This window comes from Geotrypetes seraphini, chromosome 8 (assembly GCF_902459505.1).
Source record: "Geotrypetes seraphini chromosome 8, aGeoSer1.1, whole genome shotgun sequence".
Classification (NCBI taxonomy): domain Eukaryota; kingdom Metazoa; phylum Chordata; class Amphibia; order Gymnophiona; family Dermophiidae; genus Geotrypetes; species Geotrypetes seraphini.
The window spans coordinates 1,652,792-1,675,296 of NC_047091.1; the positions used below are offsets into that span (position 1 = coordinate 1,652,792).

Below are 22,505 nucleotides of genomic sequence, written 5' to 3' on the forward strand. Positions count from 1 at the left end.
CGAGGAATGCAGAGAGAGGGGTGACATGATCGAGACATTCAAGTATCTCACGGGCCGCATCGAGGTGGAAGAAGATATCTTCTTTTTCAAGGGTCCTGCGGCAACAAGGGGGCATCCGTGGAAAATCAGGGGCAGGAAACTGCACGGGGACAACAGGAAATTCTTTTTCACTGAAAGAGTGGTTGATCGCTGGAATAGTCTTCCACTTCAGGTTATTGAGGCCAGCAGCGTGCCTGATTTTAAGGCCAAATGGGATAGACACGTGGGATCTATTCACAGAGAAAGGTAGGGGAGGGTCATTGGGGTGGGCAGACTAGATGTGCTGTGGCCTTTATCTGCCGTCTATTTCTATGTTTCTATGTTTCTTTTTCTGGTTTCCCCACTGGGGAGTATAGAAAAAGCTCTGGAAGGGGACAATAAAACTCTCGTAGAAGATCCAGCGTCCAGCACACAGAGATCTGCTGTGATCTCTGCCTACTTCTCTAAAATGCCAAAAAACCTCCCTCTGAAGCATGGAGGCCTGGCCATTGGCCTGGTATCATAATTGCTTCTATGCAGCAGAAGTAGAATGCTTGCTCCTGAATATTGCAGGCGCCTAGCTCCTCCAATCTTTGGACCAAGAGACCTCCAGAATATTGACAATATCTCCTGGAGGCATGAAAAGTAGTGCGCCCCAATCCCTTAGAGGATTGAGGCCTGCTGTTTGGCGAGGACATAGGTGTACAGACTTTTACACTAGCCATAAGATCATCCAGACTTTTACTGGCAGCTTACTCAGAGTTGACTTGAACAAAAATTCATCACACCACTGTCTAATCCACAGCATCTGGTGTGCAGAGAGAATAAGCCAACAGCTTGCTTACAACTCTGAACAGGTCATATGGGACATCAGTCAAGAGATTCATTCCAAAAATGTAAGATCCCTATCCACATGTTAATGCCTCTTGGCATGCCAGGTTCTGGCGACAAAAAATGCTGCTGCAACTGTCTTCAAACCAGAGGCTGCAGAGTCAAAAAGCTGTTTGAGCACAAAATCTAATCTGTGGTCTTGGGCATTCTTCAACACCACATCACCTTCACTAGGGAGAGAAGAGTGCTGAGCAACCTGCACCACCTAGAAAATCCACCCTTGGGGAAACAAAGGGCTGAGTCATAGCCTTAGCCACTTGCAGAGGTCCTTCCAGCATATCCAAATGGTCTAGAAAACAGGAAGACTGTGGCTTTGTGCTATTCATAAGGGAACAGCACACTGACAAGGTCTGAGGAGTATCCCATTTTAACTCTTGGAGGAATTACAATCATTCCTACCAGCACTGATGGTCGGAACAGTCTCCGCATAATGGGGTCCTCTTCCAGATCCAGAAAGTCCCCCAAATCTGGGCCCTGCAGCTCTGTGATTGCAGCATCATCTCCCACTATGGAAGTGCCTGCCAGAAAAAGTAAAGGCATAAAACAGGATCCAGATCATCTGAATCGTCCCCTGACTGCGCATGGCTCTGCTACTGGGGACCTGCACTCTTGCAGGAAGAGATCCCTGGCACTAACAGGAACACAATACTGGACAGATTCAAGGAACTCTTTTTGATCAAACGTTATATTAATAAATTCAGGGGGAAATCATTGTCCCTGAGGGGGCAAAGGACCCCTCCAGACCTTGTTTTGAGCTTTTGCGATATTTCAGCACAGAATCACAGCTGCACTTCACCAAGGATGCACTTGTATTGCTCCCAGGCTCATACTTGGACCTTTTTGGATGATCCTTGGATGGATTGGGCACCAGAACTCTCCGAAAGGTGAGTGGGGGCTAAATTAGGTGCTACTGCCTCCCCCCCTTTCCCCCTGCTCAAGAACCAAGCAACATGTGAAACACAGATGCTCCTCAGATGGCCATCTGCCACAAATAGGGCACGAATCCGAAGTATCCTACCCTAAGTCCATCCTACCCGGTTTTAAACAAAAACGAGGTGTTTTGAGGCAGATAAAAGCTTCTAAATCCTAATTGGGAAATCTAAGATGGCCACTGTGGGAGCGATTTTAGCGCTACAACAGCCCGAGAAACCCACATTGAAAACTTTAAAAATGGTGATTTTAGGGATTTGAGGGGGAGATCTAGGACTAATCTTCAAACCGCCCAAACCCGATTTTGGACACCCCACAAAATCGATCTCACAGGCTGTCAGCCTGTTACTCATTGTGCCATGCTGTGTGCTAGGAGCTGCAAGATGGAAGATGAGAAACAGCTTACAGGGAGATCCTCTGCCTCAACTAGCCTGGAACCTGGACTGCCAGTTTCTTCTGCTTCCCAGGCCCAACGTTTTGGGCAAAGACTTCCACCTCTCCCAGAATCTGCGTACACTAATGGGCGGAGGGAGGAGCCAGTTGGCCCTGATCCTTATAAACTGCCACAGAGCCACACAACCTGCACTCAAACCCACTAGTGGACGAACCTGAGGCGAGTTATGCTCTCAGGGGAATGGTTCCAGAGCTTCAAAACTGTGAATCCAGGCTGTTCAACCCTCTGAAAGCGGACTCTACGCCTCCTGCAATCTCCTGCAGCCAAAAATGTCCTCCAAGAGGATCCTCTACAGCACAAAAAAAGAAAACATTTATTTTTATTTAATTATTTATATACCACTTATATCCTAAGTGGTTTACATTCAGATACTTTTATCATATTTCCCTATCTGTCCTGGTGGGCTCAAACTCTATCTAGTGTTCATGGGACAATGATGAGATTAAGTGACTTGCCCAGGGTCATAAGGAGTAGCGAGGGATTTGAACCCACAACCTCAGGATTTAAGGCTGTAGTTCTAACCACTGTGCCACACATTCCCCACATACCAAGTAGTGAAGAAATACTGAAGTTATGTTTAAATGTATTTATTAAATTTAGTGTGCAAGTAAATAACAGCAGCAATACAAAGCATAACACTTACAATTATGCACAAAGATAACCTCTCCTCCCCCCAACTCCCCCCCCCACCCCCCAAACATAACCAAAGGAATCCCGAGGACAGGAGATAAAGAATACTCAAGCTATAAGTTCAACAGACAACTTTGAGCAACTGGTGTAAAACTCTGCCAGAAGCGCTCCTAAATCCAACAGAATCTGTGAACAGGGCCAGTGTTCAGCTCAGAAAAGTGTTGTCGCTCCAAAGAAGCATGCATAATCATTAAAGATCTCCATTGACTATAAGTCAGTGGTTCTCTGGCCAGCCACTGGGATAAAATTGCTTTTTTGCCCAGTAGGATCACTCGAGTCACAAAAGCTGAAAGTCCCTTAGGTTTGGGTGAGGCAATAGTATGAAACTCAAATAACGCTCTTAGAGTCAGAGTCCACCGTCTACCCCAAAGTGAGGTAGGATAATGACCCAATTGCTGCCAGAATTGGAGAATATATGGGCAGGCCCAGAACATATGACCCAGCGAGGTATGGGCCTGACTACATTTCAGGCAATGATGATCCTGGGTAATGCCCATCCGACATGCTCGCGTGGGTGAAATATATAGGCGTAGAATAAATTTAAGCTGCATTTCCCAGTTTAGAACATTGGTGGACACAGTCCTCAAATTTTTCACCACTTGCTGTACCTGGCAAGCAGTAAGCTCATATTGGAGATCCTCTGCCCAAGTTGCTGCCAATATAGTAAAGTTGGGGCCTGGTTGACAATCTCGAATGCCCACATGATGAAAACGAAGCGGAATCAGTTGTTGTGCAGACAAGCTAAACATCTCCGAAAGTATTTCCTGACATGTGTCGGTCAAATGACAAGCATAATGTCTGTCTTGCAAATAGGCAAAGACATCTAGTCCAATAAGTCCAAAGGTACGTTGCAAAGATGTAAAAGAAGCCAATTGACCCCCTTCTGTATACATTTGGAAGATAAACCCCAGATCCTACTTTTCCCTCTCTTGGAAACCTTCTCTGATCTAACATTGTAACCCTTCTTCCATAACTCTTTTTGTAATCCGCTTTGAACCGAAAGGTAATGGTGGAATAGAAATCTGTAATGTAATGTAATAAACCTTAAACCTAATGTGGCCCACCTTTGAAAAGCAACCAATTGCATACCCGGCAAGAAATCTCCATTTCCCTGAAGCGAGAGAAAAGGAGAAATCTTAGGTGACAATTTCAAACAGCAACAGACCCAGCGTCATGTCCGTCTCGCCGGGGCAAAGATGGGGTAGTTTGCCACCATAAAGCAGAGGGCCGGTGTCGTAACATGTAATAAATAACTAACATGATAAGGGGATAACAATGACAATTCTAGTGTAGTGACTGAGAAATAAGAGGTACCTCGAAACCAATCATTGATGGGCCTCATTTGGAAAGCCATCACATACCAATGAATATTTAACAAGAAATACTGAAGTTAAAAGAATAAATAACATGAGCAGAAAAGAATAGCTCCTACTGTCACACTTGTAGGAGGACAACTGGAAGTTGGAGGGTGGTCTAGAAGTAAGAGAGGAGGAGCAAACCTATGCAAATAAAGCTTCCTACAAGAGATCTCGTGAGATGGGACTGACTACCTGAGAGTTCAGGAATAGAATGGAGTTGTACAAAAAGAGCGCTCTAGCATAATAGGTCTTTTCATTTTAAATAATACGTGCATTTGGTATTTGGTAGCACTTTCTTTTTTCTCAACTTCAGGATGTACTGTAGATGTTACAAAACCAAGAAGAGACCTGAGGACTCCCAGGATCTATAGCACTGTTTAAATGTCAACTACTCCCTCCCCAACTGGTATTCTCAAAGTCATGCTTAGGTTCTGTTGTTCCTACCTTTGTCTTTGAGGGTAAGAATGATGGTTTCGCCTTCCCTGAAAGAGTCTCTGTTGTGTTCCACCGTTAGTCCCTGAAGATCTTTGGCAGTGTACCTACTCTGCAGAAATAAAACAAAAAAGTTTCTTAAAGGCAAATCTCAAATTAGAGATGCTATCTCCAACACCGTAACTGTAGATGATGCTAGCACACATCAAAAGGCACCAACTAAGTTTTGGAGAGGTACAAAGACAAAAGAAAATGAGAAAAGGTCTCATGGTTTCCTTATTTTCTCAATCTCCATTCTGCATAGCCCTTTATTATTTCTCCCTGCCAAGCATTCAGTGAGTGCAATCATACTCCAGCTTCCAGCACGATCTGATGACACTTCACATTCCTTTCACCCACAAGCAAACCTAGGCCATATATAATAATAATAATAATAATAACTTTATTTTTCTATACCGCCATAATCAAATGACTTCTAGGCGGTTCACATTGAAAGAAGGCTGGACAATCAGCGAATTACAGAATGCATGAAGAGGAAATATTACATAAAAGATTGGAGTTGCAGGATTACAGACTGCATGAAGAGAAATGTTACATAAGAGAATGGAGTTACATGGGGAAGGAATATATAAGAGGTTGGAGTTACCTGAGGGATTTCATCAGGGATTGCAGCGGGGAATATATGACCTTTCCTTTGGATACTCACCTCTTTTGCATGCCTGAACTCCTCCTTCATGAGTCCACTAATTCCAAATTCTTCTTCCATTTCTTCTAGAAGCTTCGCCTATACAAAACAGACAGGCAGAACAGAGGTGGAGGTTCACAAGATTAATTGGTGTACAGCAAGTGTGAGATCCCAGAGACATGTTCAGAACAAAATACATGCAGCAGGCACTATACATATCAATCTGAGGTAATGAACTATGAAAAAGAGATGTGCTTACCCTAGTAAGTTCTTTTCCAATAGATAGGTGAGACATCCTAGACAAACGGGTTATTTCCCCAAAGCAGCATGCTGCTACAGAAGGAATCCACTCCAGATTTTTCACTATGCCTCTGCTGTACTTAACTGGGTTCTCTAACTCCACCTATAGTTAGTAGTCAACCACAGAGAGCCACCCAATACACATGAAGTAGAGGCACCTGTAGCAACAGGCTTAAACCAACTGTTCTGCTCAAAAAGTAACTCAACAGTAATGTTAACCGCCAACACAAACTGCAAAGGAGCTCAGAAACTGCTCCCATATAATACTGAATCATATATACCAATTCTTCCCGGCCCTCAAGGGCTGATGGGCATCCAAGTATCACCTTAGAGAAGCATAAACAGATAGAAACAGTAGGCAGGCGCAGTAAGGAGTGTGGGTCTAGAATGCCTCACCTATATACTGGAAAAGAGCGTACCAAGGTAAGTACATACCGTATTTTTCGATCCATAAGATGCACCTGATAAGACGCATCCTAGATTTAGAGGAGGAAAACAAAGAAAAAAACATTCTGAACTAAATTCTCCCTGCCAGGCTCTGCATCCAACCTCACACTCCTCAGGGGACCCAACTAAACATTGATAAAAAATAAGACAAAAGTAATTATAAAATGTAAACAATAAGATATAAAATATATAATATAAAACAGATAAACCACAGAATACTAAATATGTAAAAAATATAAAAGATATATATCAGTATTCTCCCTAGCGCTTTTTAGTCGAGCGCTCCGCCCGGCTAATTTAGGTGAGTGCCCGGCTGTCATCACGGTCGTGAATCCTGCTGCTACTGCCACTCAAACATTTTTTAAAACCCCTCTCACCAGGAAGAAGAGAACTCTAGAGAAAACAAAGGAAAATCAACAGTGAAAGCACTTCTCTTTTCTCTGCCTACCCTTTTATCTGCCATCTCCCTTTCAAGCTGGAGCATACGGCTTCTTTCAATCCAGGCTGCTGTATCATCGAGCCAGAGCTCATCTTCTCCCAAGGATTTAATCTTCCTGCCAGGAGAGAAATGTGATTTGTTATATATGAATTTACAAAGAAAACAAACATAGATTATAACTAACTTTTTTCACAAGACTTCATACACCCAAAGCGCTACTTAAATTTCTTTTGTGCCCTTACTGAAGTGGTGCTATTCATCATTGGGCTTTTAGGCAAGTGCATATCTGATATTAATTTTCAACTTTAGGCTGTGATATAAATGACTGCAGTGTCACTCAGATACATAGTAGATACTGGCCATGGGATTCTGCCATGAGCAAATCACAGCTATTATACAAATACAGAGTCTCCTTATCTGAACAACTGCAGGGACAGCAGGCAGATATTCTCACAGATGGGCGATGACATCCACAAAGCCCCGGTACGGACAATACAAAAGTGTACTGTCACTTTAACTTCTTTATAAGTCTCGAGACCACCCGTACCGCGCATGCATGAGTGCCTTCCCGTCCGACGTCAGCTCACAGGATCATAAGTTCAGTACACAAGCTAAGAAGCCAACTAGGGCAGAAAGGAGGGTTGTGAGAATATCTGCCTCCTGTCCCTGGATAACATCCGTTACAGATAAGTGCCAGTGCTTTATCCGAGGCAAGCAGGCAGCTCATTCTCACAGATGAGACTCCCTAGCTACTACAAATGGGATGGAGGGAAGTAGGCGACTAAATAGAAAATAATTCTTGAAGAACTGCTTGGCCGAACTATCTCATCTGGAATTAGACTCCAGACAAAAATGGGATGTGAAAGTATGGATTGGGGACCTAGAGTCTGCTTCATAAAAGTCTCCAAAAGGAGAATAACGGAGTGAACCACTGAGGCTGCCATTGTTTTTAGTTTGTGTGCTGTAATACAACTGAACATGGCAGAATAATATGCAGAATGCAAACTTTGGAATGACTGTCGTGTTGATTACAGGAACTCCTAGTCCACTGGGACTGAAAGACAGGAATAGACAAGTTGTAGTTTTGAAAGGTTGAGTTTGAAGCAGTCCAATGAGTGGAATACAGCTTTTCTAGGATGAGATCATTCTTTGGGGAAGAAGGCAGGAAAATTTATAGACTGGTTGAGATGAGAATATGAACTACTTCTGGTAGGAAGAGGAGAAGAGTTAGAAGAACAACTATATCATAAGAAATGTTGTGTAAGCTGGATCACGTAGTAGAGAGAGGAATTCACTGACTCAGTGTATACAGGTGATAGAGAGTGAGAAGACTTCTGTCTAAATGAGGTAGTGAAGAGATGAAGTCATACGGTAAGTCTTTCAAATGAAGGCTTTTTCAAGAGGAGAGGATAACTGATAGGATCCAAGTTAGAGAATGACACGGTGAAAAAATTGGTCTCCGTCACCGCCCCGTCCCCGTCTCACCATCCCCGTCACCGCCCCGTCCCCGTCTCACCATCCCCGTCACCGCCCCGTCCCCGTCTCACCATCCTCTTCACCGCCCCGTCACCGCCACTGCCACCCCATTCACCGCCCCGTCACCGCCACTGCAATCCCATTCACTTTTCTTTATTTACGTATAAAGGAAACATTCTTTAAAACTTTAAAACTTTAAAACTTAGTTAAATATTAGTTAATAACTATACAAAAACAAAACACGCAGAGAAAAAATTAATTAATATAAATTCTCAAAACTGACACATTTTGATCACTAAATTTAAAATAGTTATTTTTCATACAGTTTTTCAATCACTAATCTTCCACCACCCCTGGGGCTAGCAATGCAAAAACAAACACGACATGTACTTTAAATGCTTACAATGTTAGCCTATATGGTAAGTAGACGCGGCCGCTGTACCTAATCGCGGCAAAGATCTCCCTGCCGTGATTAGCATAGTGACCGCGGCTACGGCTGCAAGTCTCCCCTCCCCCCAGCGATCACGGCAGGAGGGCACCCAACCCCTCCTGTAGACCCCCCCCAACGGCCCTCCCGACAATCGCAGCAGAAGGGTACCCAACCCCTCCTGCCGGTCCTCCCAATGGCCTCCCCTAAGATCACCGGCAGGAGGGTACCCAACCCCTCCTGCTGGACCCCCCCCCCAACGAACCCTCCCACCCCGGAACCCCCTTAGTCTTACTTTCCAAGTTGGACCGGACGGCTCCTCACACGTATGGCCAGCAGGCTTGCCTCCGTCCAAATGAGGCGGGCCCGCCCCTACCCTGCCCAACCCACAGGATCCTAGGGCCTGATTGGTCTAGGCACCTAAAGCCACTCCCGCTATAGAAGGGGCCTTAGGTGCTTGGGCCAATCAGGCCCTAGGATCCTGTGGGTTAGGCAGGGGAGGGGAGGGGCGGGCCCGCCTCATTTGGACGGAGGCAGGCCTGCTGGCCAGACGAGCGAGGAGCTGTCCGGTCCAACTTGGAAAGTAAGACTAAGGGTGGTGTTTCGGGATGGCGGGGTTTGTTGGGGGAGGGACCGGCAGGAGGGGTTGGGCACCCTCCTATTGGCGATATAGGGGGCCGTTGGGGGTGCCGGCAGGAGGGGTTGGGCACCCTCCTACCAGTGAGGGCGATCGTCGGGGGGGGGGCGGGTTCTATTGGCAGGAAGGGTTGATCTGACAAATGAGGAGCACGGTGAAAACACAGGTAAATTGCGGTTCCTAGAGGGGGGGACATTGGCCTGCGGGGACAAATCTATTCACCGTTTTTGCAGTCGGTGAAAGGATTTGTCCCCGCGTCTGTGGCGATTTGCTAATGAGGTCACCATAACCCGCAGCCAAACCGCAGCCACGCAGCGGTTCGCTGCGGGGATCGCTCCCCGTGTCATTCTCTAATCCAAGTAGCTGAAGCAGGTTGGAATGTAGGGTTTGATACCTTGAGCTCTTTCATAAATCGAGAAAAGAACAGACATGTTGCTCAAAGTCAGTTATATGGCACTGATAGTCTTGAGATGAACATGTACTTAAATGTTTTTGTTCATTGTGTCTTTGTTTTTTTATTTATTTAAGTTTTTTTAGCAAGACAAACAAGAATAATAATGCAGCAAAGATGATATAGAAAATATGTTTGCAGCAAAGTCATGTAGGTAACACCAGAAGGTATAATGTGTCCACCTATAGTGGTAGTTTCACTGTGTGGAGGTTTGTGCGTAAAAAGGTAGGGTGGTGGACAATGGAACAGATAAAATGGAAGTCATTACGCATGAAGAGCCAGGAACTAGGCTGTAACGAAAGATTAGGTTCCTACCTTTTCTAATCTTCTTGTAAATCCAAACTCTATTCCTAGGCAAGTGGGTTATGCATAAGATGACCATATGTCCCGTTTTGAACGGGACTGTCCCTATTTCAGACCCCTGTCCCGTTGATCCCATGCACAGCTTCGGGACGCCAAAATGTCCCGTTTTCAGAGACGGTGTCCCGAAGTTGTGTGTGGGGCCAACGGAACAGGTAGGACAGTGCATCTTCCAGACTTTCCCTTTCATTAATGGGATCGGGACAGCGCCTGTTGCTCAGGCACCAATCGATGAATTCTGCCCACTCCACTGTCCCCTAGGACGGGTCCTTAGCGCAGCAGCCGCAGGGCTCGGCAGTAGTTTGTGTGGAGTATGGCGGGAGCGGTGCATTGTGGGAAGATGGCAGATGGTGTCAGCCGGTTGCAGGCCGAAGCTCTGCGTAGGAAGGAATGTTTGAAGGCTCTGCGGGGTAAACAACTGCAGGTCCATGTTCAGGGGGAAGATAATGCATTGCAGACTGGAGTGGGGGATGCAGCAGCAGAGACCCGGGAGGTGAAGAAAGGACCTATCAGGGAAGGGGGTGTGGGAGTGGACGCACCAACGTTTTAGAATGATAAGGAAGAAAAAAGGAACAAGGGAAGATACTGGACATAGAGGTTGTTGGGTGAAGGAAAAAAACAGACATGAAGTGAGTAGGAAGACAGGTGGGAGATGCTGGACATGGGATGGATGCAGTAAGAAGAAAAAAGAGGTTCTGGATATTGGAGTAATAGGCAGATAAGGGGAACGGGAGTGGAAGAACGGGAAGAACGGGACTTGGGTGTGATTGTATGTGATGATCTTAAGGTGGCCAAACAGGTTGAAAATGTGACAGCGAAAGCTAGAAGGATGCTAGGGTGCATAGGAAGAGATATGGCCAGTAAGAAAAAGGAGGACTTGATGCCTCTGTATAAGACTTTGGTGAGACTTCATTCAGAATTTTGTGTACAATTCTGGAGGCCGCACCTTCAAAAAGATATAAAAATGATGGAGTTAGACCAAAGGAAGGCTACTAAAATGGTGCGTGGTCTGTCATAAGGCATATAGGGACAGACTTAAAGATCTAAATTTATATACTTTGAAGGAAAGGCGAGAGAGGGGAGATATGATAGAGATGTTTAAATACCTACATGATGTAAATGCACATGAGTCGAGTCTCTTTCATTTGAAAGAAAGCTCTGGAATGAGAGGGCATAGGATAAAGTTAAGAGGTGATAGGCTCAGGAGTAATCTAAGAAAATACTTCTTTACAGAAAAGGTGGTAGAAGCGTGGAACAGTCTCGCGGAAGAAGTGGTAACATAGTAGCAGATAAAGACCCGAATGGTCCATCCAGTTTGCCCAACCTGAATCGATTTAATTTGTTAATTTTTTCTTCTTAGCTATTTCTGGGCAAGAATCCAAAGCTTTACCCTGTACTGTGCTTGGGTTCCAAATGCCGAAATCTCTGTTAAGACTTACTCAAGCCCATCTATACCCTTCCAGCCATTGAAGCCTTCCCCAGTCCATCCTCCACCAAACGGCCATACACAGACAAAGACCGTGCAAGTCTGCCCAGTACTGGCCTTAGTTCAATATTTAATATTATTTTCTGATTCTAAATCCTCTGTGTTCATCCCACGCTTCCTTGAACTCAGTCAGTTTTACTCTCCACCACCTCTCTCGGGAGCGCATTCCAGGCATCCACTACCCTCTCCGTAAAGTAGAATTTCCTAACATTGCCCCTGAATCTACCACCCCTCAACCTCAAATTATGTCCTCTGGTTTTACCATTTTTCTTTCTCTGGAAAAGATTTTGTTCTACATTAATACCCTTCAAGTATTTGAACGTCTGAATCATATCTCCCCTGTCTCTCCTTTCCTCTAGGGTATACATATTCAGGACTTCCAGTCTCTCCTCATACGTCTTCTGGCACAAGCCTCCAACATTTTCGTCGCCCTCCTCTGGACTGCCTCAAGTCTTCTTACGTCCTTCACCAGATACGGTCTCCAAAACTGAACACAATACTCCAAGTGGGGCCTTACCAATGACCTGTACAGGGGCATCAACACCTTCTTTCTTCTACTGACTATGCCTCTCTTTATACAGCCCAGCATCCTTTTGGCAGCAGCCACTGCCTTGTCACACTGTTTTTTCGCCTTTAGATCTTCGGACACTATCACCCCAAGGTCCCTCTCCCCGTCCGTGCATATCAGCTTCTCTCCTCTCAGCATATATGGTTCCTTCCTATTATTAATCCCAAATGCAATACTCTGCATTTCTTTGCATTGAATTTTAGTTGCCAGGCATTAGACCATTCCTCTAACTTTTGCAGATCCTTATTCATATTTTCCACTCCCTCTTCGGTGTTTGTTACAAAACTTGGTATCATCTGCAAAAAGGCACACTTTTCCTTCTAACCCTTCAGCAATGTCACTCACAAACATGTTGAACAGGATTGGCCCCAGCACCGAACCCTGAGGGACTCCACTACTCACCTTTCCTTCCTTCGAGCGACTTCCATTAACCACCACCCTCTGGCGTCTATCCGACAGCCAGTTTCTGACCCAGTTCAACACTTTGGGTCCTAACTTCAGCCCTTCAAGTTTGTTCAACAGCCTCCTATGAGGAACTGTATCAAAGGCTTTGCTGAAATCCAAGTAAATTACATCTAGCATATGTCCTCGATCCAGCTCTCTGGTCACCCAATCAAAAAATTCAATCAGGTTCGTTTGGCATGATTTACCTTTTGTAAAGCCATGTTGCCTTGGATCCTGTAACCCATTAGATTCAAGGAAGTACACTATCCTTTCTTTCAACAACACTTCCATTATTTTTCCAACAACTGAAGTGAGGCTCACCGGCCTGTAGTTTCCTGCTTCATCCCTGTGACCACTTTTATGAATAGGGACCACATCCGCTCTCCTCCAATCCCCAGGAATCACTCCCGTCTCCAGAGATTTGTTGAACAAGTCTTTAATAGGACTTGCCAGAACCTCTCTGAGCTCCCTTAGTATCCTGGGATGGATCCCGTCTGGTCCCATCGCTTTGTCCACCTTCAGTTTTTCAAGTTGCTCATAAACACCCTCCTCCGTGTATAGCGCAGAATCTACTCCATTTTCTCGTGTAACTTTGCCAGACAATCTCGGTCCTTCTCCAGGATTTTCTTCTGTGAACATAGAACAGAAGTATTTGTTTAGCACATTTGCTTTCTCCTCATCACTCTCCACATATTGGTTCCCAGCATCTTTTAGCCTAGCAATTCCATTTTTCATCTTCCTCCTTTCACTAATATATCTGAAAAAATTTTTGTCTCCCTTCTTTACATTTTTAGCCATTTGTTCTTCCGCCTGTGCTTTCGCCAGACGTATCTCTCTCTTGGCTTCTTTCAGTTTCACCCTGTAGTCCTTTCTGCTCTCCTCTTCTTGGGTTTTTTTATATTTCACAAACGCCAACTCTTTTGCCTTTATTTTCTCAGCCACTAGGTTGGAGAACCATATCGGCTTCCTTTTTCTTTTGTTTTTATTGATTTTCTTCACATAAAGGTCGGTAGCCATTTTTATCGCTCCTTTCAGCTTAGACCACTGTCTTTCCACTTCTCTTATGTCCTCCCATCTAAACAGCTCTTTCTTCAGGTACTTTCCCATTGCATTAAAGTCCGTATGTTTGAAATCTAGGACTTTAATAAGTATCGTGCAGCCGCTCTCCACTTTAGCCGTTATATCAAACCAAACCGTTTGATGATCGCTACTCCCAAGTGAGCACCCACTCGAACATTAGAGATACTCTCTCCATTTGTGAGGACCAGATCCCAATATCGCTTTTTCCCTTCCGTCACCATTTGTCTGAGCAGAGCCTCTTGAAAGGCATCCACAATCTCCCTACTTCTTTCCGATTCCGCAGACGGAACATTCCTGTCCGCATCCGGCAGGTTGAAATCTCCCAACAGCAGGACCTCCTCTTTTCTTCCAAACTTTTGGATATCCACAATCAGATCCTTATCAATTTGCTGCGATTGAGTCGGAGGTCTATAGACTACACCCACGTAGATAGAAGTTCCATCTTCTCTTTTAATAATAATAATAACTTTATTTTTCTATACCGCCATAGTCAGGTGACTTCTAGGCGGTTTACATTGTAAGAGGGCTGAACATTCAGCGAATAACAAAAGGTCTTAATACAAAACAATAAGTCTACATACAATACAATACAGTACAGTACAGTACAATACAGTGAGTCTAAATACAATACAATACAATAAGACTAGATACAATACCATGCAATGTGTCTAATACAATATAATAGTCTAATGGGAAACTAACGTGCTAATTGGAGTTCTATGGGTAATGAATACCTGAATACTTTAGAGCTTACATATGAGTAAGAGTTCTATGAGTAGAGGATATCTGAATAGATGAGGAGCTTCTTGAGAGGAAGAAAAAGGCGTTTACGGGGAGGGGAGTCCTAGTGAGGAAGGGTCCTAGTGAGGAAGGGGACAGTTTTAGTCAACGAATTTAGCGAATAGGGCGGTTTTGATCGATTTACGGAAGGCACTGTAAGACAGATTGGGTTCGTTTATGTAGTTTTTCAGCCAAACTTGCTGTCTGCTTGCTTGGAACTTAAAGGTTCTGTCCAGGAATGATTTGTATCTGCAGCCTGTAATCTTTGGGTATGCAAAGAAGTTTTTGTTTCTGGTTGCTCGTGTGGGGTTGTGCAGGATGAAGTGAGTTTGCAGGTATGAGCAATCCATATCGCTTCTTCCTCTCCCCAGGTCCCTTGCATTTCGGTCGCTTGGATATTGATCTTTACATAGAGAGCTACTCCTCCACCTTTTTGACCATGTCTGTCCTTCCTAAAAAGATTATATTCCGGTATGTTTGCATCCCATCCATGTGATTCACTGAACCATGTCTCTGTGATAGCGACAATATCTAGATCTGCCTCTAACATCAGGGCTTGCAGATCATGAACTTTGTTGCTTAGACTGCGAGCATTTTTCAGCGATAATCTCCTTTTTCGTATGGATTTTTGTTTCGTTTCACTTTCCGTTGCAATACTAAGAAATGAATTGCTGATATTGTTTATGTTGCAGTCTTTACTACTATCACATCTTTTTTTTTTTTTTTTGCCGGGGGTGGTCTCTATAATTGACACAGAGACTGTGTCTGAATTCAAGAAACCCTGGGATATTTTCGTGGGATCGCTTAGAGAGCGGAAGAGGTAATGGTTACTGAGGATGGGCAGACTGGATGGGCCATTTGGCCTTTATCTGCCACCATGTTTCTATTTTTCTAAGTTGTCCAGATAAAGGAACAGATGAAAGCCATTACAGCAGAGTTGTAGCCACAACCACTAGATAGTTTGCAGAGACTCTGGATGCCGACACCAGATCAAAATGCAGTTCACAATGGTGAAGGTGATGTTAACTTATTTGACAGCGTAGGTACGGGCTATGGACTTTCAGAATGGAGAAGTGAATGCATATGTCCATGAAATCTCATGAGCACAGCCAGGTAATTCTTGTTTTGGAGAGGATACAAGGTTGTTAAAAAGAATATGCAGAATTTTGTTCCCTTTTCTCTCTCTCTCTTTTTTTTTTTTAGTAAATCCTTGAGAGAAGGCAGAGATCGAAAATTGGTCAAAGACCTCCAATCTTTCTTGATATGAAACACTTGGAACGATTGCATTAAACTACAGAAAGGCTGAGTGTTTCTGATGAAAGCAGAAAATCCTGGTAGATGTCAAGCATACTTTTATTTCACCACAAATGAAACTGATGACTTCATTAGTGGAAAGGGTGAGTGGACCTCCGATGGATATGGAAGGAGGTTTTAGGATATTGAGTAGGCATTCCAGAAATGCACTAAAAGTGAGTGAATTCCTGCTAAGTAGGAGTTTGGGATTTTTGAAAAAATTGGTTTCTAGGGCGCTTTAGAGTTGGATTTGTTGTCGAAAATGTTGAGGACATAGTGTAGTTTACTGTTTAAAGGATGCAGTCAACTGTTAGGTTCATAGGAATGAGAAGGGGCTTTTGGTGGTGTTGACTTGGAAGCTGAGAGAAAGGTCCTACTGCATATATGCCTGGTGATCCTTTGTGCAGTTTTCTCAATGTGAATTTGCGAGGTTGTCTTTGACAGCAGGATTAAACCCTGATTCACCAAACAACACCTGTAGCCATATTGCAATGGAAAAGGCCGATGCTCTGGAAATTACAGCAAAAGCATCATGAATTTCTTGGGCTCAAGGAGATTCTGTGTAGTCTTTTGAAAGTCAGGAAGCTGTTCTACAGGGATAAATTGTTCGAAGTGAGACAGGTGTTGAACCAAGTTCTTGAGATAGAAAGTCATATTCACCTTTATAGGACCCCCAGGGACCCCTGAAGAAGACTTTTTGTCGAAACACGGACCGTGTTGGGTCCTGTATCCCTAGCAGACTAGGTCCTTTAAGGCTTTTATGTGGATAACCTATTTTTATGTGGATGAATGTATTTTATGTGGATGATTTTAGTGTACCTTTGGAACTTTGACACTTTCAAATAAAGTCCATTTTGGAACATCGTCACTCCACAGAGTTTTTTTTGGTTTTCTCTTTATAATGGTTAAAGCTACAACCTCAGCACCCTGAGGTTGTGGTTCAACCCATGCTGCTTCTTGTGACCCTAGGCAAATCACTTAACCCCCCATACAGTAGATAGATTGTGAGCCCATCGGGACAGACAGGGCTAAAATGCTTGAGCACCTGAATACATTAAAAAAAAAAAAGATACCCCTCCTGATGTTTTATTCCATTTATTGTTTTCTTCTTTTCAAAATTATAAATTTTGTAACTTTATCCCTTCACTCCCTTCGTATTCAGTTCTGTCTGTTTGTCTGTCCGTCTAACCCCTTTTCTTATTAGTTGCTTTTTTTAATTTGTATGTTGTATGCATATCTTGGATTTTAATGTAATTCGCTTAGTAAATTACGTTTAAGCAATTCATCAAATTTCTAATAAACTTGAAACTTGATGTAAACCGTTCTGAGCTCCCGAGAGAATGGTATAAAAAATTGAATAAATAAATAAAAATAAAAGAACATGATTGTACCCTGTACAAGGAATCCAATTTTTATTTATTTTAAAACATTTATTACTCGCAACTATCCAACAATTCTTAGCAAATTAGAATCCAACTTACATAATTAAAACAATGTCACAAACTACAAAGAGACATAAAAACAAATTATCTCAATGCATCTAGTAGAGGAGTCTCCCATTTTTTTAACATGGATTCTCGCATGAGATCATGGAATGGGAGTTTTAGACATGCCTTTGGGATTTGAAAGTAAGTAGAAGAGGAGTACAATATTTGATGAACAACTGACAGAGCTTTATAGCAAATTCTCTCTTAGTGACTGATATGGCCCTGTTGCACCAAAAGCACCTCTTGAAGCTACTAGAAGGCTTCCACATTAAGTGAAAAACATCTGATGCAATTTTTCCTCTGAAGGTCAATTAATGTGGTGACTGAAAAAGAATTGAGGCCACCAGCTGAAAACCTAAGGCCCAAAAAATGTGAAGCAAAATTTTTAAAGAAACCCTCAAGAAATGAAAATACTACAAAGAAAAATAAAAGAAATGAAGCAAAAACAAAAAAAATGAAAAATAGTGCAACTGGAGAGACTCCAATAATTCTGGCTCTAACTAAGAATCAATGGTCCTACGAGCCGACGTTGGGTGGGAAGGCACTTGTGCATGCACGGTATGGGCGGTCTTGAGACGATAGTACACTTTTGCACTGTCCATACCTGGGCTCCATGGACATCACCATCTGTGAGAATATGCTGCCTGCTTATCCTTGGATAATGCCCAATTGGAGTGGGGCCTCAATTTCCATCCAAAGCAAAAGTAATTGTACTAACCCCTAAATATGCAATATTTGCCATTAGCTAAAGAAACCCCTTAGACTTTTTGCAGCAGAAACTATGAAGCATGCTTAGCTTCTATTATGTTTATGTTTAATTAGCATTTGTTACACCGCATCAGCATATTACAGACCTAAGTGGTTTTCATTATAACACAAATAATGTATGAAAGGAACTCCATTAGAGATAGGAAAGCACTAGATAGAGAATAAATAATTAAATAAAAATAATTGCGCTGAACCAATTTTCTTCAATAGATGACAAACTGTCCTTCCCAAATGCTCCCTCAAAATAGAAGGTCTTCGGTCTTCAGTTATGCTACCAAAGCTCTTCTTGGGCCAAACTATGAAAAGTCACAGCCTCCCAAGTACTGAGAACACTGACTCACATGTGGACAAGTAACTATCTCAGAAGTCAAAGGCATTAACAAGGAAATATGGTTTCCACATTAGTCTCCTGTTCCCCTCCCCCATATGCACAAAAAATGTAGACAGTGAGAGAGATCTGAAATAAAGAAATATGGAGTCCTGCTCCTTAGCATACCCTAGTTTCTGATTTAAGAGTCGCTTCTCCTTGGCTGCAGCCAGCTTTTCCCGTAGCTCCTGCTGTTGCTTCAGGACAATGGGGTTAATTACTTCAGCTGCCACTGGATCCTCCTTACTGCCAGATTCTAAAATTTGCAAACAATTGAGGACTATACTGAATGCTTCTGGATTTCAAATATTACATAAAAGGCATAGTCATCAAGTAAAACCATCTAAGGAAAGGATTTGCAGGGAAAGGCAGGTCCACTAAAAATAAAACCCTTATAAATACCTTGTTTCTCTAAACAAAGTTTTCTGTTCATCCCATTCATATAAGTTATATACCAAAGAGTACTTTCCATCATCATAATAGAGACCATTTTATGTAATAAAGGGGAAGGGGATTGGGACTTGTATAACCGCCTTTTTGCAGTTTTACAATCACACACAAAGCAGATTACACACATGTACTTCAAGTATTTTCACAATCTGTTCCGGTGGACTCACAATCTACCCAATAAAGGGATTACTACAACAGAGAAAGCATTTGCCTGCAAGATTTTTCATTTGTAAATTCTTAAAGTTGCCATTTTTATGCTATTTCAGTGGTTTAATAATAATAATAATTTTATTCTTATATACCGCCAAAGCCGTAGTAGTTCGAGGCGGTTTACAACAAAGAAGAGCTGGACAATCAGCGAATGTAGGTACAGTGTAAAGTCATCAAAATACAGGTAAGCAGGATATAGAGGTAAGGCACAAGAGATCTTGGGAAACAATTTGGTTAGAGTTGAAGAGATGAGGTCTTAGGTTACAAATCGGTTAAACAAGTTTGTTTTTACTAATTTTCTGAAACTTAGGTAGGATGAGGAGTGTGTGATAATGTTGCCCAGCCATTCGTTCAGTTGACCTGCTTGGAAAGCAAGTGTTCTGTTCAGGCCTTTAGTGTTGGATGGTTAAACAGATGGACTCTGCGTGTGGGTCTGGAAGAGCAATCTAAGTTAAAATGGGGAACCAAGAATGGATTTGAAACAGAGACAGGCAAATTTGAACAGCACTCTTGCTTCAAGGGGCAGCCAGTGGAGTTTTTGGTAAAGGGCATTATATGTTCCCATTTTTTTAACCCAAAAATCAATCGGATTGCTGAATTTTGGATGATTCAGAGTCTTTGAAGGTTTTTTTTGAAAGACCCCAAATAAATGATGTTACAGTAGTCGAGAATGCTTAGAATGGAGGATTGCACCAGTATGTAACACCCCCATCCTATAGAGCAGGGGTGCCCACAGTTTTTTTGCTTGAGAGCTACTTTTAAAATGACCAAGTCAAAATGATCTACCAGCAATAAAATTTTAAAACACACAGAGCACACTGTATGCAGAGAAAAGGTTAATTAAATTTATATTTGGGGGTTCTTTTTCAAAGAGGTCAAGGCAGATGACCTTAAAATATGCAATGTCACACCTCAGTAACAACTATACAAAAATAGACAAATATATCCCCCTCCCCTTTTACTAAACTGCCATAGCAGTTCTTAGCACAGGGAGCTGAGCTGAATGCCCCACGCTGTTCCCGATGCTCATAGGCTCCCTGCGCTAAAAACCACTATTGCGGTTTAGTAAAAGGGGACCATAGTGCAAAATATAGACAACAAATATAACTTCTCAAAACTGACACATTTTGATCACTAAATTGAAAATAAAATAATTTTTCCTACCTTTGTTGTCTGGTGATTTCATGAGTCTCTGGTTGTACTTCCTTCTGACTGTGCATCCAATCTTTCTTCCTCTCCTCCAGACTTCATCACAACCAACATCTCTCTCTGTCCCTCCATGAGCCCAACTTTTTCTTCCTCTCTCCCTGCCCCCTGCCACCTGATACACTCCATTCCCTCCCCCAACTTTTTCTTCCTCTCTCCCTGCCCCCCCTTTCTTTCTCTCTGCCCCCCTTATTTCTCTCTTGTCTCTCTCCAGAGAAGGCAGCACTGTTAGTTGGTCAATGGAGGAACAGCAGCCTGTTTAATTCCAGGATGCATGAAGCTCTGTGTCTTTTTTTCTCTCTCCATGCCCCCCCCCAAGTCTTTCTTTCTCTCTCCCTGCCCCACCAACCACCGTCTTTCTTTCTCTTTCCCTGCCCCCCCCCCCAAGCTGCCACCAACGACGATTTCTCCCTGCTTCCCTGACACGCAAAAGCCAGGCCCATGCAGCCATTACACAAGTGTGTGCCACCCACCCTCACCCCTCGTCAATTCTGATGTCGGAGAGGGAGCTCTGGGTCAGCCAGGCAGCAATTGGCTGGCCCGGAACTTCCTCTCCGAAGTCAGAATTGACGTTGGGGGAAACCCTTGTGTAGTGGCTGCACAGGCCTGGCTTTTGCGCATCAGAGAAGCAGGGAGAAGGCAAAGGCAACATAAGAAAAATGACCATTTAACCCTACCCTCTGTTTTCTGTCTGATAACCAATTCCTAATCCACAACTGAACTTTGCCTCCTATCCCATGACTCTTTAATTTTCTCAGAAGCCTCTCTTCTCTCTTCTTCCCCAGACTGCCACTTGCAGTCTTCAGGCTGCCGGCAGCGTCAGCTGAATATGCTGACTTCAGCAGCCCAAGCAGCTTTCCCTCTGTTTCAACTTCCTGTCCCCAGAGAGGCAGGATGCTGCAGAGGGAAAGCTTCCATGCCACCAAAGGCAGCATGTTCAGCTGACTCACACTGCCAATAGCCCAAAGATTGCAGGCTGCAGCTTAGGGAAGGGACCAGAGCACCCACCTATGATCTGCACCTGGGGTGGACCGCCCACCTTCCTTGGTATGCCGCTGCCTACTAAGTCTGTATTTTTAAGTCTGTATGTTATGTCTTCACTGTAAATGCTGTAATCTACCCTCCCTCCCCCGTCTATACTGTAAATGCTGTAAAGTCTGTTTTTCTCACTAAAGTTTGTCCTACCCATACTATGAATGTACTCCTGTAACCCGTTATGGGCTCCTTTGGGAGGATGGGCTAAATAAATGATTAAATAAATAAATATATCTCCTTAGACCAAATTTCAAACCAGCTACGCTAAAAGATGCCTTTTACGGGGGTTACATAAATCTCAGCTATAGATGATGCTTTACAAAGGTTTTCCACAAGGATAAGACAAGATCTGCATGGTTTTAAAAGCTCATAAATACTGCCTTCAGCCCAAAAAGAGTGCAACCTACAGAATCTCATATTTTCTCCAAGACCAAGATGGTTACCAGATCTCTGTGCCACATAACAGACAAAATAGAGGAGAAAGATTAAGATCACTTCTGTGTGCTAACTCACCATTTTTCACTGTATTTATCTCCAGAGGTTTCAGACCTAGCTTTGCTCGTAGTTTGCTGGAGAAAATAAAAAACAAAATTAAAATCACAAACTATAAATGTTAGCTTTGTTCACTATACACAAAAACAAAATATTTCCAACAATGCAGTGGTATTATAAATACAAGCTCCAAACAGAATAGTGGTTGCATTTTAGGGATTCCTGAAGAAAGAGCTGAATCACTGAAACAAAAGCTTTGTTGAACCTTACTGCTTCTAAAAAGAACTACAGATTCATAGAAACATGATTAATAATAATTTTATTTTTTATATATCGCCAAAGCCATGATAGTTTGAGGCGATTTACAACAAAAGGTGCTGGACAATCAGCGAAAAGGTCATAATGCAAAGTCAGCGAATACAAGGTCAGCGAAATGGTCAAAATACAAAGTCATCGAATACAAGGTTACAGAATGGAAGTAGTGAAAAACTATAAGATTCTTAGGTTAAAAATCGATTAAACAAATTCATTTTTACTGATTTTCTAAAACTGAAGTAGGATGAGGAATGCATGATAATGCTACCCAGCCAGTCGTTCCATTTACCTGCCTGGGAGGCAAGAGTTCTGTCCAGGAATCTTTTGTAGCGGCAGGCCTTTATTGTTGGATAGGTGAACATATGAATTCTGCGTGTGGGCCTAATAGAAGTATCCAGATTAAATTGAGAAATCAAGTACATAGGGGCCAGGCCAAATATTGATTTATAACAAAGACAAAAAAATGTAAACAAAACTCGTGTTTCCAGGGGCAGCCAGTGAAGTTTTGACTTATGTGTTCCCATTTTTT

The 22,505-nt window shown here is 43.0% G+C and overlaps 1 protein-coding gene across 1 annotated transcript in view; it reads right to left on the bottom strand.

The window, feature by feature from the left end:
- SART1 (spliceosome associated factor 1, recruiter of U4/U6.U5 tri-snRNP) overlaps positions 1 to 22,505 on the bottom strand; it is a 93,589-nt gene that overhangs the window by 58,846 nt on the left and 12,238 nt on the right. Inside the window, exons 3-7 of the mRNA XM_033955131.1 lie at positions 21,683 to 21,738; positions 18,398 to 18,524; positions 6,654 to 6,759; positions 5,480 to 5,557; positions 4,786 to 4,885 (exon numbers count right to left, since the gene is read on the bottom strand). Coding sequence (XP_033811022.1) covers positions 4,786 to 4,885; positions 5,480 to 5,557; positions 6,654 to 6,759; positions 18,398 to 18,524; positions 21,683 to 21,738 — 467 coding nt within the window. The remainder of the gene's footprint in view (positions 1 to 4,785; positions 4,886 to 5,479; positions 5,558 to 6,653; positions 6,760 to 18,397; positions 18,525 to 21,682; positions 21,739 to 22,505) is intronic.